At 37.0% G+C, this 20,801-nt stretch overlaps 1 protein-coding gene across 1 annotated transcript in view; it reads right to left on the bottom strand.

The window, feature by feature from the left end:
• Positions 1-20,801, bottom strand: part of LOC126150305 (Down syndrome cell adhesion molecule-like protein Dscam2) — a 195,185-nt gene that overhangs the window by 24,298 nt on the left and 150,086 nt on the right. Inside the window, exons 11-12 of the mRNA XM_049915868.1 lie at positions 9,271-9,456; positions 5,764-6,057 (exon numbers count right to left, since the gene is read on the bottom strand). Coding sequence (XP_049771825.1) covers positions 5,764-6,057; positions 9,271-9,456 — 480 coding nt within the window. The remainder of the gene's footprint in view (positions 1-5,763; positions 6,058-9,270; positions 9,457-20,801) is intronic.

The raw sequence follows: 20,801 nt of genomic DNA, 5'->3' as shown, positions 1-20,801 counted from the left end.
ATTTAATGTATGAATTGAAAATTTTGTGAAGTGCATTATAAAAAGCATTCTCAACATTCTTGAAACACTCTTTTTCAAATTTATCAAGAATGAAATGAGATGATGAAATTCATGATGAAATTCACCATTATATATCATCCATTTCCCTCTGCAAATCCATTGTTAGAGGTCCTTTCAGTGTCTTGCCTGTATACACTTGGCAGGTAATATTGCTGTATCTTGGTGCATATAATAATTTCAGATAACTCTAAACGCATTACACTACAAACATTTCACTTCCGTTTCATGTATTGTAGCATATTCACATAAAAAACCATCAGAATTAAACAACAGGATACATGAAAATACGACAATTCTTAATGAATGATAATGCTAATAAAATATTATAATTTTGTGTCTTTGTGTGTAAGGAAGGAAGAAGAGGTGCTTGTAATTATTGCAAAGGGCTGCAAAATCTGCTCGAGCTGGCTCCACATGTCAGTCCCCTTTGCAGCATTTCAAGTTGAATATCTTCTGTTTACAATTTTCACCGGCCTCAGTGATCATGAGTGGCCACTTTTTTCCTAATTATTGCATTGTACAACAGACTTCATTTTACATTCTTCGCTACAAATGGGAACCACACTTGAAGCTGGTCAGTTGCCAATGAAATGTATATCACAGCAGTTTATCTGCAGTGCTTGCCTATTAGTGGGCAGCAGGGCAGCACTCAGCAAGAAACAACTAATAATTTGTGCTTTGACATTCTCTTTCCCTCTAGCAGCTTAGCTACTGTCCTTTTCAATCCCACTTCTCCCGTAATGTGACTGGCCAACTTTTTACATGCTTACAGTACATGTTGAGGGATAAATCTGCTTCTTACATCTGTTTACATTTGTGTACTTTATGATTAAAAGCCTTAAACCATTGTTCCCTTTGTGTACAATAGTGTTTTAATTCCTTAAATTATTCAAGTCATCTAAAAAGCTCTAGGCCTAAAAGCTTTAAAACTGAATTTAAAGAGTTAGTAAGACACTTTATAACATAGAAATTACTCTATATGCTGTACTGCGTATTCTAATGCCTAATACCAAATTTATAATTTAGGTATTATAAGGCATTAGTGAGAGAAACACAGTACAAAATTTTCAAGTAACTTCTGTAGCAAATAATAAATATTATAACAGATGAACTATTTGATCTAAACACACAATTTATGCCACACTACTCAGGAGTGTGTCATAAAAACCACATGAAAAGTTTCATAATAATAACTTTTATACTTTTTGAGAAAGTGGCACCTAAAGAAGAGTAGATTTTTGTATTTGATATTAAATAATTATATTAACTAATTAATCTCTATATTTTGAATTTGAAACCCATAAGCAATGAAAATTTACACCAATGATATATACCATGTACAATAAAATATTCATTAAAATTCACTAATAACTTCAGTAGGTATAATGATTTTTGTTCATAACTGCAAATGTGAGCTCGTATACCCTAACCGGTTCCCTTAAGTGTACAATGTGATTTTAGAAAGTAAAAAATGCACTGTTTAATGCTGAGAGCTAATTTCTCACAGCTGAAGTGGTAAAATCTGTAATGGAAAATAATGGAGACTGTCCAGTGAATGAATACTGAAAGGGAAGTAAGTTTTACATCCACTTGACAGCTAAGGTCGTTAGAAACAGTGGAAGAGAAGGGTGTGTGCATAGCTGTTTCAGTGACTCATTCTGACATTTGCATAAAATGGTAGAGAAACCAACAGTAAACCTAAATTTGGTAGCTGGCCCATGGATTGAACCTGGGTCCCTCAAAGGTGAGTCAAGCCCCTTTGCCACTATACCAACCTTGTCTGTTCTCACATACATGTATGAGTGCAGTCACAACATTCAATTCTCTTTGCCTTTCTTAAAATGTTCAGTGATAAAACATATAAAACTTATTTTATATCAATGTATAAATTTTAAATAAGAGCTATTGCGGTTTTTTCATAAACTGTACCATCTTTTGTGCCATTCGGTATTGGGCCGTGCTTTTCTTGTCCTATCAATTTCTATGTACTGCATTATTTAAAAAGTAAAGCAAAAAATTGTTTTCTAGGATTGGAGGTTACCTGACAAAGATAAGTTAAAAGTTGATGCTACTGAAATTATGTCTGCAGCTTGTAGACAAACAACACCGCGAAGACCACTGTCTCCATGGATACCAAGATCGATATCAAGTATCTCTGAAAATGATTCTCGACTTTAGCCTGCAGTTTTAAATTCTGAAGTGGTGCAGTGTTTGATAAAAAATCCACTCAGACAAGTGAGAAAGCATGATTATCCATGTGACACTTTCAATCAAATGTTTTCAACTTATTATTATGAAAGGCCTTTAGGAAATGGTGAGAAGTATCACAGAGAATGGCTACTTTATTCAGTTCAAAAAAAAAAAAAAATGCTGTTTTCTGCTTATGTTATAAGCTTTTCAAAACAAAACATAACAAATTTTGTTAGGGAATGAGTGACTAGCAGGATTTAGCTTTAGATTTAAACAGACACAAGAACAGTTCTCCACATTTCGGTAATTATTAGAAATGTATCGAACTGGATAAGTCTTTAAAAAACAAAATAACTGTTGACAGTGTGTATATCAAAAACTTGTATACACTGAAAAAGAGAGTTGGGACACTGTTATTGAAAGGATTATGTGATTAAATTTTTGAGTTCACAAAACATGGAGTTTCATGGGAAGAGCGGAAAACTAAATGACCGGAATAGTGGTTATTTTCGAAGATGTACTGTAATGTTAGGAAAATTTGATCCAAGTATTACTGAACGCATAAGACATGGGATGAATGATAAAAGTCTCATGGATATGCTTACGCATCTTGGAGACAAAATTCAGAATGAAATAATCTCTGTACTTGCAACCCAAGTCCAAAGCCACATTTTAAATCTATGCTGAACTAATAATATTTTTCATTTACTCTTGACTGTACTCCTGATTATTCACATGTGGAACAAATTAGTGTTATTATCAGATTGATTAATTTTAATGAGCACTTAACAAGTTGGAAACAAGACAACACTCCTTACCTTTTTGTTCAATTTTTGATGCTACTGGCGCCAGTTTGTCTTCTTTTACTAAAGAACAGCTACCATAACATAATTTGGATATAAATAATTTACGGGAGCATGGCTATGACAATGATTTGAACATTTGTGGCAAAATCAATGGTATTGCAAAAGCAATTGTTGGAACTAAATCTGCAAGCTTATTAGACACCATGCACTGCCCATAGTTTAAATTTAATTGTTAACAATGCAGCTAATTAAATTACTACACTACTGGTTTTTTCAGTATAGTGCAAGAGCTGTACAATTATTTTTCATTGTCTACAAAACATTGGATATATTAAAAAAACGCACACACTACTATTTTAACTTTAAAACCATTGTCTGGAACAAGCTGACAAATAGAATAATTGCCATAAGACTGTTCCATAATAATTTACCAGAGATTTACAATGCTTTATATGAAATAAACAACACTTTTTCTTTTGACCAAAAGGCAAAATATTATGTAAGAACTCCAACAGATAAAATATGTACATTTTCATTTACTTGTTGAATATATGTACAGCACAATGTACTGACAAAAGCAAAATTTGTTAGTAAAATTTTTCAGTCTATTAATGTGAATATGCAAGTCGCTTTAGATGTATAGCAGATTTAAAAAAGTATTGAACTGACGAAAAATTTGAAATAGCTGTAAATAATTCAAAGAAACTGCTGCAAAATTAGAAATAGAAACTGAACTTGAAACTTACAGACCCATAATGCACCGTAAAACTCTGAAAACTTTTTACTATGAACATGGAGACCAGGCCCCTTGAAAGGACTCAAAAACCTCTTTCAAGGTTATTGACCGAGTGAGGTAGTGTGGTGGTTAGCACACTGGACTCACACTCAGGAGGACGATGGTTCAAACCCATGTCTGGCCATCCTGATTTAGGTTTTCTGTGATTTCCCTAAATCGTGTTAGGCAAATCCTGGGCTAGTTCCTTCGAAAGTGGATAGCCAACTTCCTTCCCCATCCTTCCCTCATTCAATGGGACTGATGACCTAACTGTTTTGTCCCAATCCCAAAACCAACCAACCAAGGTTAATGTCTACTTTTACATTTTAGACCAAGCTCTAATGTTAGTAAAAGAAAGATTTCATTTGTTATTTATTTACAACAATGTATTTAGTCTTTTGTTGAAACTCAAGATAAAAGCCAGCTTATGATTGAATGTTATCATTTAAAGGAAAGCCTTTCTGTGACTGATAGTTTGTCAGATAGAGTTGCTGAAGATTTTTGAACATAAATTACGTCATTTCATTTCCTTTTTAAACATTTAGACAATAATGTGACAAAAATTCAGAAATTTATATTTTTAAACAATTTAACAGCCATATACCCTAATATCATAATTTCATTACAAATTTTAATAATGATGCCAGTCACAGTAGCAAGCACGGAAAGATCCTGTTCAAATTAAAAATAATAAAAATCATTTGTGCTCAACAATGAGTCAGGAAAGGCTGTCCAACTTGGCCATAATATCAGTAGGAGGGAACATTTTAAATAACACAGATACTCACAACATCACTAACGACTCTGCCAACAGAAAAGCTAGAATAGTTGATATTGTATAACTGTGTTCAGATTTTCTAACAACATTTGCTTTTTTCAATATTATTTTTTACTGATGTTAAATATTTTTCTAGATACATAGCAAACACACTACAGTAAAAACATGAAAAAAATACCAAGAAGCATTTTGCTATTTACACATAAGAAGATAACATTTTTATTATTTTATGTTAAAAAGCAGTTAACAGATGTTATATTTGTCATGATCCTATAAATTAATATGTAATATCATGAAAAATATGGTGAAAAAAGCCCGATATAAGAGCAGATACATAATAAATAATTGTGATGTATCATGGGTTTTCTTTTTGTCATCTTTACCAAATGGTAGTAAACTGAAAGGGCACTTCCTCGTTTTCAGCCACAGGTGCTGGCTGTGGTTGGCACATAACTGTAAATCCAGTCATATGACTGTCCCGCACATGGGAAAATATATAGCCTATTTCCATGTAAATATTTATTAGAGTACTTTGCAAAAATGTGAAGTCTATCAGTCAAGAACTTTTTAAGATTTTTACTAAAGATTTTTCCAATTTATATATTACATACACCATAAATATTTAAAAATACGTAGCCTATGTCCGTCCAAACATTTATTAAAGCATCACATAAAAAATATGAATTAAATTAGTCAAATTATTTCTCTTTCTTTATGTTCAGCCACAACAGTCCAGCAGGAAAGAACACCAGATTTAGTAAGATTGATTTTGGCTATCAAAGATGAAATTTCCATGCTGGAAAGCTTTGCAGTCAGTATCTATATTTTCCTGCTACGTTCATATATAGCAAATGTGTGTGTGTTTTCTCCTGCAGCTTTGTTCTTGACTGCAGGCTAAATTTTATAGCTTGTGTGCAAAATATGTAACAACTGGAGTAGCAACATCACATTGTAAATTTAGATATTGTTTTTCAACATATAATAAATGTTTTAATGCTACATTGTAAATTTTTGGTATTGTTTTTCAACATATAATACATGTTTTAATGCTACTGGTTACATCTAAATACACATTGCTGCCACATTCATTTATAATTCATGTGAACACTTAGCACAGAAGCTAACATGTATGCGAGAACTAAATATCTACATACCTCCTCCATGTGTAAGTGTTACAAAGTTGTATTCCTTTGCAGTTGAACCAGCACTATTATGAGCTGTAATGCGTAATGTATACCAGGTTTCTGGATCCAGGTCCAGCACCAAGAATTCTGGTTTACCTACTTTGATATTATTTGAAACAAGTGTCCATGCTATTGCTTTCTTTTGTTTATACTCCACAACAAGTGATGTTATTGGACATCCACCATCACTCCAAGAACTCAAGTTCAAAGATATTGAGGTAGAGTTTACTTTTATCAAATCTGCACTGCTTGGAGCCACTGGAGCTGAAAATTATTTAATCATTAACTAATCCAGAGATCATCTGACAATGGTACAGGATTTGTCAACAAAATACAAGGAAAATAACTAGTTTCAAACATACAAACACAATGAATATATAAGGATATTCTTATGAGGATAGGACAGGTGGTTGGCTGTTGTCTTGATATAGGAACTATGGACTATATCTGCAATTGCCTGAAATGATTTACGAAAAGCTAATCAGGGTGGATAGACAGAGCAAATTCAATTCTCTCAAACAAGAAGTCAGTGTCTTACCAACTGCATTGACTCATTTGGTTGATCTCTACTGTACAATGTACTTTTGTTCCTATATAATTTGCACAGATTAACTTACAATGTAAATCTTTATCTGTTTCTTCACATATCTATACAGTATCACTGCACACACTATGGATACCTATTGATAACTGCAGGACAACAAACATGCTGCTATGTCTGCATGTAGGCCATCCCAGCGTGTACTGCTGACGAAATCTTCTCAGGCTTACATTTTGGTGGCTTCTTAAAAATTCCATGATGTTTTAATGAGTGTCAACCTGATCATCTTCTGGTAAAGATGACAAGAATGATACTCCTCAAAACTTCATTGAATTTGAACGTGGCCACATGGGTGTAAGGCCAAGAAGATTTCACTGTGCTATGCTTCTTGGACTCTCTTCAGTATGTCTGAAAAAGTGGTTCCAAGGTCATAAACTTGTTATTATGCTGCATGCCGTTCTCCTTATCCATTTAGAGAACTGACTCAGCACCCTATTTCCCCAATATAATGAGTGAGATATTGAACTCAGGTGAATGACAATGTATTAATAATATGCCCTATAGATCTTGAGCACATGATTTTCTTATAAAAAGAGTTACAATGTGATCAGGTATTGTAATGTGGTGGGGTGTTGTAGCTGTCCCCTTCCATTACGAACCCATACTCTAAGAGGCCTCTACTATTGGTCCACAACAGAAAGAGACTTTCTACTAGTGGTGTCAGTGCTGGACAATGTTGACACTGGTTGGAAGATATTTGTCTCCAAATGGTAATAATATTTTTGTGTGTGTTACCTCTGCTTTCATATATGTGTAAAATATAGGTAATGGTGCCTGCACTGCAGGAAGGTGTCGGTACTCTTCTTCCCTCAGTGCTCCTTTCTTAGTGATTGTCCTAATGCATCGGCAGGGCATGCCTCCTAGTCTTCCCAGCAGCAACCACATGATGGGTATTCATATCATGGCCAAACAGTAAGGGATGTTTAATTTTGTAGTATTGACTTATGAAGTATGTTTTAACTTCCTTTTTAATCATATATATTTTAGCAATTTTCCTTCATAAGGAATTTGCATAATTAGAGAAACACCAAGACTTTTTGAACAGTTTCAAAAACAAATTACACGACGCATACAGTAAATTGTAATAAACAGCCTGTTGGAAGACAAGGTTGTATTTTCCTCATATGTTTAAAGCAGTAATGGAATACAAGCTCCCCTCTATCAGTCTTCTAGTAACATCAAGGCTTCAATAATTTAATAAAATATAAAAATATTAAATTGCATAGTCAGGTCAATGGCAATATTTCTAGAGAATGCAATGCTGCAAACTTGAGATTAAGCTTGTATTGTGTCCATGATAAGAAGAAGGGCTTCATGACTGACCTCTTGACTAATGATCTGCCTAAGCACGTGAATGCAACAGTAGCAGACAAATGTTACTCCCTACCATTAGTCATCTTTCGACAATATTATGAAAAAGGTGGATTGCTGCTCATCATACGGCAGAGATGTTGAGTCACAGATAGGCGCAACAAAAAGACTGTTAAGCAAATAAAACTTCCAGCCAAAAGAACTTCTTCCTCATTAGAAAATATAGACAGACACACACACATGGAAACGCATCTCACACATACACATCTTTATACAGAGTGAAACAAAACAGTACATACTATTTAATCTGGATTTGCTTCTCTGATTATAGCTTCATCTCTCAAGAAAATTTTAATCTCCTTTATTTAAATTAACATACACCTCAAAATTTGTATGGTACGGTAAGCTCTTTTTCATACACTGGAACAGAATCCTCCTCTAGGTAGTCATATCAGTCTGTATCACACTCATAGTATGCACTCTGTTATTGGGTTAACTGATCCCAGGTACATCTTATACCAGAGGTAAATTTTTAATTATCAAAAAGTGAAAGTTTCGGAAAACAGATACACTGTTTATGCGGGTACTGATGAAAGTGGACTTAGTGCCTAATTGTGATAGAAAGTTGGAAAATGAAGTAAGACTCACACATATCATCACCTTCACTACCTAGGAAAGTATACTGTGACACTGCTACATCTCATTCACTCTTCTATCCATACAAAAACTACTTGGGAAACATAATAATTGGATTATTCATACCAGATAAGATTTACAGAGCAAAGGACTTGAAAGTGGCAGAGAGGGTAGTATAAAAGTTGGAGGTTAGCAGAAATAAAATATGTCATGTATGAGCCTGAAAGAGAGGAGTAAGCAAAGGGAAAAATGCAGATGGGGAGGGAATACAAAATAACCAAATAGATAGAAAGAAAAATGTAAGTAAATGATAAAAGAAGGAAAACGATTACTGAAAACATTGGCATAACTGAGGCTATGTACATGTTGTGGACTAATTCCCCACCGACAAGATTTTGGGGAGCATATATTAGGAGGGAGAATCATGGCAGATAGTGTGGTAAAACAGAACCTAGTACCTTGCATTGGATGCTCTGCATTAGGGTAATGCATTTTGCCAGTATATATTCTCTGCTATGCCCATTCACCAACTTTTGCTCATGCTTGGTGAGCCAATTTTCTTTATCTGCATTACATACACTTTCACTTTAAGGATAACTTTTAGAGTAAATAGAAATAACATTAAGAGAACCTTGGAGAAATTACAATTGCCAAAACTGACAACCAATAATGTTCACTGTTCTGTGAATGTGATACGAACCACTTTCGGCATTATACAGTGTATCCATTACACCACACTGCTTGTAATATGGTGCAATCCTTCCACTGAAGCACACTGTTTCTGTAACTTTGAAGATCACACTCCAGGACAAAAAACGCAATGAAACTATTGTCAATGCACTTATACATTTCACTTCTTAGAAAATAAGGAATACTTAAAATGACGACTTATCAATAACAAACATAAATAGCACAGCACAATACTTTACCTGAGCCTTGAGTGCGTGTCACGATTGTGGGTGTAGGTGAACTTTGCCCCAGCTGGTTGAAGGTTTGCAAATACAAATAGTATCTGGTCCCACATTGAAGATTACTCAATAAATAACTCATATCATCTGCTGTTAATACTATTTTTTCCCATTCTCCAAATTCCCTTTTGAGATGCAAATAGAATCCTAGAGAGAAAATATTCACATACATTTGGTAATGGTACTTCTAGGATGTTTCATTTTTATTTGTAGATGATGAAGACACATTTTGAAGTTAAAAGACTAAAATTTTATCAGGTAGCAAAATATATTTTTAAGACTATCTGCACCCATTTAAATAAATATATCATGTTCCAAAATGACAAGTGCATTCATGAAGAAAAACATAATGGACAATCAAATGAAACAAGACAGATGGAAAAAAAAGTTAATGAACTGTTATATTTTCAAAAGTAATTGTCATTAGTGTTAATGCATTTATGGGAACAGGATACCATTATCAGTCGAATGCAATAACTATTCCTATTAAATTCCACATAGAGATATATTTCACAGGTAGTCATAAATGTGTACACAGCTTGGGATACAAAACAACAGGAAAGGGAAGGGGAAACTGGCTGGGGTAATAGCAGGAAATTTAAGGGGGGGAGACACTGCCATGAATGGTAAAATACCAGTGGTTACAGGTGTTAGAGCAGCACCTTTTTTAGGATAGGTAAGACAGAAAGATGTCAAGTTCTACGAGAGGTCAGGATTGAAACAAATCTTCAGTTTAGGAAAGAAAAACAGCACAATTCTAGCACATTGGATCACCAATCACAGCTGTCAATTATAAATTTTCACCAATCACCAGAAATTTTATCTCCACCAAGTTGTATCTCAGTCCTAGGTAATTGCATTGATGAATTAAAGTCACCCAACCCAGTTGACATAATCTGCCTCTCTGAACACCATGTGACCACTGGTATAGCAACTAGGCCTAAGCACAATGAGAAACTCAGACAGGAGAGTACTGCAAATGTTAGAATAAGGAAAGGTTCTCATGAAAGAATAATTAAAAATAATGTAAGTATATTTCATCAAAATATCGGGAGTTTAAAGAATAAAATAGATGAGCTTCTGGTTTGTTTAGAAGATTTAGAAGCTGAGGATGAAATATATATACTATGCCTGTCTGAGCATCACATTGTTACTGATATGGATAAGGTAAATGTAAGTGGATATAAGCTCTCTGCACATGTAATTAGAGAAAATATGGAGAAAGGAGGAGTTGCCATATATGTCAAAAGTTATCATTGTGCAAAAAGTATAGAAACAAAAAAGTTTTGTGTAGAGAAACATATAGAAGCATGTGCCTGTGAGCTTAAATTAAATAAAGGCACATTTATAATTGTAATTGTATATAGGTCCCCATCAGGAAATTTTCAACTATTTCTGAAAAATTTGGACTCCTTGTTGTGCTATCTGTCAGACAGGGGGAAGCAAATTATTATTTGTGGGGACTTCAATGTAGATTCTATGAAAGAGGGTAATAGGAAAAATGACCTCGAAGTATTACTCGGTTCTTTCAATTTGACACCCGTTATTGATTTTCCTACTCGGGTGGTAAAGGATAGCAGCTCACTGATAGATAACTTCTTTATAGACCAAGATAAGTTTAACCAGATAAATGCTCAGCCTGTTGAGAATGGTCTTTCTGATCATGGTGCACAGCTAGTTACAATATATGACATAGCTCCATTCAGCAATACTAAACAGTCCGCCAAAGTAGTATGTTCAGTCAACGATTTAACAATTGCAAATTTCAGGGAAAGCCTACAGCAGTTAGACTGGGATGAGGTGTACCGTGAACCTGATGCCAATTTAAAATATAATTTATTTCATGACATTTTTGTAAATGCATTTGAAAACTGCTTCCCCAAGAAAATAGTTAAATATACTCGTAAGAAACCTCGTAACAAACCATGGCTTACTAAGGGTATAAAAATATCTTGTAACCGGAAAAGGGAAATGTATCTGACAGCAAGAAAGAGTAGTGACCCAGAAACTATCAAACATTATAAAAACTACTGTGTTATATTAAGAAAAGTTATTAAAAAATCCAGAAGTATGTGTACCATGTCTGAAATCAGCAACTCTGATAATAAAATTAAAACAATTTGGAATATTATTAAAAGAGAAACAGGTCAACCAAGAGCACAGGAAGACAGTATTACCATCAAATTGAATGAAAACTTTACGAACAAAAAGTCAGAAGTTGAAAATATTTTTAATAATCATTTTCTAAATGTTGTGGATATAGTTGGATCCAGGTGTTCATTAGAAGATGCTAGGCTGTTAATGGAAGAGGCCATACCTATGCAATTTGATACAATTGAAATCTCACCCACTTCTCCCTCTGAAATTAGGAAAATAATAAATTTGCTTGAAAGCAAAAACTCACATGGAATTGATGGCATTTCCAGCAAAATACTAAAAGCTTGTTCTCAACAGATAAGTAAGATTCTCAGCCACCTGTGTAATAGCTCTCTGGAACAGGGCATTTTCCCTGATAGACTGAAATATGCTATTCTTATACCTTTGCATAAAAAGGGGGATAGATCTGATGTCAACAATTACCATCCAATCTCCCTTCTAACAGCTTTATCCAAAATTTTTGAGAAAGTAATGTATTTAAGAGTAGCTTCACATGTCTGTAACAATGAAGTACTAACAAAATGTCAGTTTGGTTTCCAGAAAGGTTTTTCAACAGAAAATGCCATATATGCTTTCACCAATCAAATTTTGAATGATCTGAATAACCGAACACCACCCATTGGGATTTTTTGTGACCTCTCAAAGGCTTTTGATTGTGTAAATCATGAAATTCTGCTAGACAAGCTCAAGTATTGTGGCATGAGTGGGACAGTGCACAAATGGTTTAATTCATACCTAACTGGAAGAGTGCAGAAAGTTGAAGTAAGTAGTTCTCATAATATGCAAAGATCAGCACATTCCTCAAACTGGGGAACTATCAAGAATGGGGTTCCACAAGGGTCAGTCTTGGGTCCTTTGTTGTTCTTAATATATATTAATGACTTGCCATTCTATATTCATGAAGAGGCAAAGTTAGTTCTCTTTGCTGATGATACAAGTATAGTAATCACACCTGACAAACAAGAATTAACTGATGAAATTGTCAATACTGTCTTTCCGAAAATTACTAAGTGGTTCCTTGTAAACGGATTCTCACTGAATTTTGATAAGACACAGTACATACAGTTCCGTACAGTGAATGGTATGATGCCATTAATAAATATAGACCTTAATCAGAAGCATATAGCTAAGGTAGAATATTCCAAATTTTTAGGTGTGTCCATTGATGAGAGATTAAATTGGAAGAAACACATTGATGATCTGCTGAAATGTTTGAGTTCAGCTACTTATGCAATAAGGGTCATTGCAAATTTTGGTTATAAACATCTTAGTAAATTAGCTTACTACGCCTATTTTCACTCGTTGCTTTCATATGGCATCATATTTTGGGGTAATTCATCACTGAGGAATAAAGTATTTATTGCACAAAAGCGTGTAATCAGAATAATAGCTGGAGTCCACCCAAGATCATCCTGCAGACATTTATTTAAGGATCTAGGGATATTCACAGTAGCTTCTCAGTATATATACTCTCTTATGAAATTTGTTATTAACAACCAAACCCAATTCAAAAGTAATGGCAGTGTGCATAACTACAATACTAGGAGAAAGGATGATCTTCACTATTCAAGATTAAATCTAACTTTGGCACAGAAAGGGATGAATTATACTGGCACTAAAGTCTTTGGTCACTTACCAAATAGTATCAAAAGTCTGACAGATAACCAACAAGTATTTAAGAAGAAATTAAAAGAGTTTCTGAATGACAACTCCTTCTACTCCATAGAGGAATTTTTAGATATAAATTAAAAAAAAAAAAAAAATATTAAAAAAAAAATAAAAATAAAAAACACAAAAAATGAAAGAGTTGTTATATTAACTTAAGTATGTTGTTAAATTAACTTAATTATGTCATGTATTGGAAAATTTGACTCGTTCCACATCATTACGAAATATCGTATTCATGATCCATGGAACTAGTATTAATCTAATCTAATCTAATCTAATCTAATCTAATCATGGAGGCTCAGCAGAGCAATAAGTCGTGGTCAATACGACCTATCAACGCCCCCCTCCTGTGAGGCTTTAGTGGAGGTAATGTGTGTGTCGGCATTGGTAGTAGCCATGCGAGGTGGTAGGTGCACGACTGGGATTTCCATCTCGGTCGAGGCGGATTGCGGAGGTGGAGTGATTGGCAGCAGGTCCACCTCATAGTCAGTCAACTGGTGGGGACGGACAATGAGTCAGCCGGCCCGAGAGCAGGTGTTTGGAATGGCCTGCAGCATGGTGTAGGCCTGCCCAGAATGCAGATCAAGCCATCTGAGGAGATGAATGCTTGAATCTCTGACGGGTCACACTCGCTGGGGAGGGACAGGCTATGCACTACACTGACATTTAACTGCCTGTTGGAGGGCGAGGCTGTGGTGTCTGTTAGGAGTACGAGCACACGTTCATCGAAGGTGACGATCGACACGTCATCCACGCAGTGTGGTGGCACGTTGCAGCACAGATTGAATGTGGGAGAGCGAGTCTCCGCAGTCGGTGGAGTGGCGGCAAAACCCACATATGAGGTGGATGGCAACGTGGCTGGAAAACCTGCAAATGGCGACGATGAAGCATGGGTTGGAGAAGACACCACCGTGGGATGAAACAAAGTATTTTCAGGCTCCACAGCGGAAAAGTCGTTAGGAGGATCCGGCTGAGATGGCAGAGGGGCATCGGAGACCACGAAAGCAGGTTTGAGCCTGTGCAATTAAACAGTTTGAGGACGATCTTTAACCATTATGTTGAACGATGTCTTGCCCTACTGGAGTACTTTAAAGGGGCCAACGTAGGGTGATTGCAGAGGTTGTCTAACAGATCAACCCTGAACATAACGTGAGAGCAAGTGTTGAGTACGGTTGGCACTTAAGTGTTCAGCGACATGAAACCTGAGTCTACTGTTTGAGTTAACAGTGTAGCACTCGACCATTGTAGAACAACAAAGTTTGAGTTTAACTTGGTTAGAGATCGCGAATCACTGTCAATTCGTGGACAGCTGGCCATTGGTGAGGGATTGGAGTGGCCTGGTTGTTGTAGTTGGGCCTCCAAATCTTCAAACAAAGCATTGGGTGAGGTAGCCATGGCATCATGCTCATAACCTGTTGATTTACAACACCCAGCGCAGAAGACATAGGGTCACCAGTATAGGAAAGGGATATGGTTATCAGTCGAATGCAATAACTATCCCCATTAAATTCCACATAGAGATATATTTTGTAGTTAGTCATAAAGGTGTCCACAGTTTGGGATACAGAACAGAACTAAAAAGTAACATGGAGGCTCGGCAGAACAATAAGAGTCCAAAGATGGTGTTAATTGTGGTCGATACGACCTATCAACACCACAAATTTATCCCATTGTGCAGCATGATCTTGGACCTCTCAAAAGATTTGGATAAATAAATCACAATATGCTCTTATCAAAAACTGTGATGAGTAGTGCCACTGGAAAACCCGTGCAGCTGCTGGAAATATTTTTAAAAGCTATACAAAAGTGTACAAAAATCATACATAGTAATGGAGAAATACTGGAGGGAAGACAGTCAAGAATATGAAATATACATTTTGGTTCCATTTGAGTTCCATTCTTATTTACATGTTATGTAAATTATATCCAAAGTTCTCTAGACAGCAAACATTTGATCATTATATATACCGATGCCACATCTGGCGTCTGTTGTGCAACTAGTGAGCTTAGCCAAATTGAAGAGGATGAATACTATGTTGTGCAGACAGCAAGCTTAGCCTTCAAAACTTCACCGAAAGAGCTAGAACTCACTTTGAAAGAGACAACTTAAAAGTAAACATAGAACAAATAAACATTACACATTTTAAAATGTGTAGTCCAAATAGGCAAAATATTGTGATTGATGAAATTCTGTCAAAAATTGGTTCAGAAAGTACTGTATATTTTGGATTAGTATGCCCTTTCTTGTTTTATGGAATAGTACTTTGGCATGGGACTTGCCACACTAATATGAAAAGGGTTTTCATAATGCAAAGGAGGGTCCTGTAGATCATAGCAAAAGTAAAACAAGGAACATCTTGCAAAAGTCTACCGGTATTCTCTAGATTCAATACTCTCACAACTTATGCCATATAACTAATGAGGAGGCACTGAATATAATTAGGGAGAAAAGAAATTTGTGGCACAACCTGACTAGAAGAAGAGATTGGTTGATAGGGCACATTCTGAGAAATCAAGGGATTACCAATTTAGTACTGGAAGGAAGTGTGGTGGTGTTGGTGTGGGGGGGGGGGGACACAAAAGTCATTGGGGGGGGGGAGGGGGGGGTGACCAAGAGATGAATACGATAAGCACATTCAGAATGACGTAAGTTGTAATAGTTATTTGGAGATGAATAGGCTTGCACAGGATAGAGTAGCATGGAGAGTTGCATCAAACCAGTGTTCAGATCGAAGACCACAACAACCACAATGCTATCTGTATGCTGTAAATCGTTACGCTAGCGAAAGATGATACCAAGGTCACCAAGAGGAACAGGGAAATTCACAACGACGATACAAAAAAGAGTCTCACATGATTAACAGAAGATTAACTTTAACAGCAAAAGGCTCTTACGTAAAAGGAGTTGTATCTCATAATTTGTTGGCAAATGCAGTTAATGTGTGTCAGAAATACTTTTATAATGTGACTCAAGCAGTGGCTTATTAAAACCTGCCCATATAACTCAGATGTAACATGAACAACAACATAAGAAATAGTCCTGAACTAGAAATAAGTTAAGTAAGTGTAGCATATTGTAAAATATTTGTAGTTTGTAAATGTCAAAAATTGATACATTGTTAACAATGCTATACATATAAAATTATGTGTTCTGTGCAGATAATAAATAAATAAATGACTATCAATGCGTTCATGAAAAAATTCTGGCAGTTGCTTAAGGAAATATGATTGTACCCAGTCATGTTTACCCAAAGCAAATGTGTGGCCATGAATATCTTTCTTCAAAGCTCCAAAAATATGGATATCACATGGGGAGAGATCAGGACAGTATGAAGAATGCATAAGGACTCTTAGTAGAACTGCTACAATGCAGTTGAAACAACAGGCATGCCAGTTTCAAGAAAGTCATGATGACCTTTTTCTTTGACTTCAAGTGCCCACTGCTTGTCGACTTTCTGGAACAACATGCCACAATTAATGCACAATGTTACATGAACACTTTGCCAAAATTGAAACACTCCATCAAGTCCAAATGCTCAGGAATATTGATGAATGGCATTGTTCTGTTGTGGGATAATGCCCATCCATATGTTGCAAAGATTCTTTTGACAATGCTGCAGGGGTTTTGCTGGGAAGTCCTTACACATCCTTCACATAGTCCTGATATCTCCCCAAGTGATTTCCATATTTGTAGAGCTCTGAAGAAAGACATTTGTGGTTATCAATTTGCTTTAGATGAAGAGCTGCATACCTGGGTATAATCATGGCTATGTAGGCAACCACAAACATTTTTCCATGAACACAGTGACCATCATGTCCCACAGTGATATAAATGATTGACTCATTGATTTGTTGGTCTGTTTCATCATTTTTTTACATACAAACATCAAAAGCAGTTTTGCATCACCTCGGTTCCAAGAGTTCTGGAACCTGTACAGAAAATTGGAAAAGAAATCAACATAATCATCATTTCTGCCCTTTTTACTGCTCGTGAAAATGACACATTAAATGTTATACCACCATACCGCAAGACCTTCAGAGGTGGTGGTCAAGATTGCTGTACACACCGGTACCTCTGATACCCAGTAGCACATCCTCTTGCACTGATGCATGCCTGCATTCATCATGGCATATTATCCACATCAAGTCATTGTTGGTCCAGATTATCCCACTTCTCAACAGCGATTCGGCGTAGATCCCTCAGAGAGGTTACTGGGTCATGTCTTCCACAAACAGCCCTTTTCAATCTATTCCAGGCATGTTCGATAGGGTTCATGTCTGGAGAACATGCTGGCTACTCTAGTCGAGCAATGTCGTTATCCTGAAGGAAGACAGTCACAAGATGTGCATGATGGGGGTGTGAATTATCATCCATGAAGGCGAATGCCTCACCTGTATGCTGCTGATATGGTTGCACTATCGGTCGGAGGATGGAATTCATGTATCGTACAGCCGTTACTCTGCCTTCCATGACCATCAGCGGCACACGTTGGCCCCCATAATGCCACCCAAAACAACAGGGAACCTCCGCCTTGCTGGAAAGTGTGTCTAAGGCGTTCAGCCTGACTGGGTTGCCTCCAGACATGCCTCTGATGATTGTCTGGTTGAAGGCATATGCAACACTCATCGCTGAAGCCAATGTGATGCCAACCCTGAGCGGTCCACTCGGCCTGTTGTTGGGCCTATCTGTACTGCAGTGTGTGGCATCGTGGTTGCAAAGATAGACCTCACCATGGGTCGGGAGTGGAATTGCACATCATGCAGTCTATTAAGCACGGTTTGAGTCATAACATGACATCCTATGGCTGCACAAAAAGCATTATTCAACATGGTGGCGTTGCCGTCAGGGTTCCTCGGAGCAATAATCCATAGGTAGTGGTCTCTCTGTACCTCCTCCATGTCTGAGCAACATTGCTTTCATTCACTCCGAGACACCTGGACACTTCCCTTGTTGAGAGCCCTTCCTGGCACAAAGTAACAATGCGGACATGATCGAACCATGGTATTGACTGTCTAAGTATGGTTGAACTACAGACAACACGAGCCATGTACCTCCTTCCTGGTGGAATGATGGGAACTGATCAGCTGCTGGGCCCCCTCCATCTAATAGATGCTGATCATGCATGGTTGTTAACATCTTTGGGTGGGTTTAGTGACATCTCTGAACAGTCAAAGGGGCTGAGTCTGTGAAACAATATCTACAGTCAACGTCTATCTTCAGGAGTTCTGATAACTGGGGTGACACAAAACTTTATTTGATGTGTGTAGTTAAAAAACTGATATTGGACAAGTCAATTTTTGTGAGATGATGAAGTGAGACACTGTGAATTTATGTGATGATTACAAATTTCTTATCTAATACAACATGACTAAGTTTACATAATTGTGAGTAAATGTATACAGGTTAATGTCTACATGCTCTTCACAAGAACTTATATTAGTTTTCTAGTTAAAAAGCAAGAGGATGTTTACATCAGTGTGTTGATCATATGTTACTTTTTTTTTTTTTTTTTTTTTTTGCATAAGTAAACAAATGTATATTACATCATGGCACTTTTCTTATGAATTAGCAATAATTACTCTAAATAATTATAAAAGTAGAGTAATGTTTCTAGTTTTTGTGGTATCCCCATGACTATAGTTTGCAGCTTTTGCATTTGTACAATTTGCACAACTTTGAAGATTAGAAAATATTTACAATTCACATGACATACACTAACACTGGTTATGTTACTGAAGTATTCTACAGGAACTCACCCAGATTTTAGAAAGCAGGTAGCTTCACTAGTTTCCGTTTGGTTAAAAAAAAAATCCTTAATTTTTTATGTGTCTTAACATGGTCTAGTAACATGTAAAAATTTTTTCTCTGCTAATCAGGGCCCATCTTGTCTATGTGTAGTTCCTTTTTGTGTCAAGTATTGTACTAGTTGGTCTTCATTGTCCATTATGTCATTAACAAAACATGTAACTTCCAAAATGTATAAACAAGGTAATGAAAGAACTTGTAGGTGATCTAGTTCACCTTTATCTCTCCCCATATATTTTTATTTTCATTTTCATTTCAGCCTCATGTTACACTTTCCACCTTCTAATACCATCTCACCCTCACAACATCCCCACAACGACCCCATTAAGTTTTATTTACATTCCCTCTGCAAACATGCCTTCGCCCTAGCCAGATTACGCTCCCATATTTTATTTTCTCAGGCTTGTCTGACATTTGGCATCACCCCCAAAGGCTGCACACTTAAAGTTCCCATCTCTGGCTGTAACCCTTCTTTCCATCAGTCCCTATACCAGTTCCAAACTGAACAATCTATTGCCCTCACCCACCTAATCCTTAACCTACACATCAACTCAGCCAATGAACACACCCGTCAACTCCTATCCTTAATAAAAGTCCTCAATCTTTCCTCTCCCACATCCACACTGGCTGTTTAGAGCATCCTCTTACAGGCCAACCGCAAATTAGAACAGCATGCCACCCTCCACCTCAAAAAACTATCCAATCTCCTGGTTTCCCACCTCCGGAAAGACAACTCACTCACCAAAACCTCAAAATTCTAATCAACGCAATCTGGAACCATAACACCCTAATTCAGTAGTTAACCTTTCCTCCAAAACTCTCTCCCAATTCGAAACCTCTGTCCCATCCAAAGGCCTCACCTTCAGCCCTACTCCCAGATTCAACCAAACAGCCCTCCTCAAAGATTTACTATCCTACACTCATACTCTCTGCTGGAAATATCACTTTGCCACGAAGAAAAATGATCCTAATCCTACTGCTAATGATCCAACTCCCCAAGACACTATCCAAATTGAACCCTGCCTGGAACAGTTCCATGCTCTGTCACAGCGGGACCCACCTCCTCTTCCTCAAAATCACCCTCTCTAAACCTTCCAGGAATTTCTCACTTCCAGCCTTGCCTCTCAATCCTTCTTAAAATACCTTAATCCCACTCCCAACATCACCACTGCTGAGGCCCAGGCTATCTGGGATCTGAAGGCTGACCAGTCCATCGTCATTCTTCCGGCGGACAAGTGTTCCACTACCATGGTACTTGATCGTCGGGAGTACGTGGCTGAGGGACTGCGTCGACTTTCAGACACAAATATTCCGCACGTCCAAGGCCTCTCTGCGATGGAGCACTTCCTTTCATGCTGATCACCTGAAACCCTACCTAAAACCTCTTTTCTCATTACCTTAACCAGCTGCATCCTAACTCACAACTTCTTCACTTTCGAAGGCCAGATATACCAACAATTAAAGGGAACAGCTATGGGTACCAGGATGGCCCCCTCATACGCCAACCTATTTATGGGTCGCTTAGAGGAAGCCTTCTTGGTTACCCAGGCCTGCCAACCCAAAGTTTAGTACATATTTATTGATGACATCTTCATAATCTGGACTAACAGTGAAGAAGAACTCCAGAATTTCCTCTCCAACCTCAACTCCTTTGGTTCCATCAGGTTCACCTGGTCCTACTCCAAATCCCATGCCACTTTCCTTGACATTGACCTCCATCTGTCCAATGGCCAGCTTCACACATCCGTCCACATCAAACCCACCAACAAGCAACAGTACCTCCATTATGACAGCTGCCACCCATTGCACATCGAACGGTCCCTTCCCTACAGCCTAGGTCTTCGTGGCAAACGAATCTGCT

The sequence above is a fragment of the Schistocerca cancellata genome, chromosome 2 (assembly GCF_023864275.1).
Source record: "Schistocerca cancellata isolate TAMUIC-IGC-003103 chromosome 2, iqSchCanc2.1, whole genome shotgun sequence".
NCBI lineage: Eukaryota > Metazoa > Arthropoda > Insecta > Orthoptera > Acrididae > Schistocerca > Schistocerca cancellata.
Note: the sequence above shows the minus strand (reverse complement) of the source record. Positions and strands in the feature narration are given on the sequence as shown.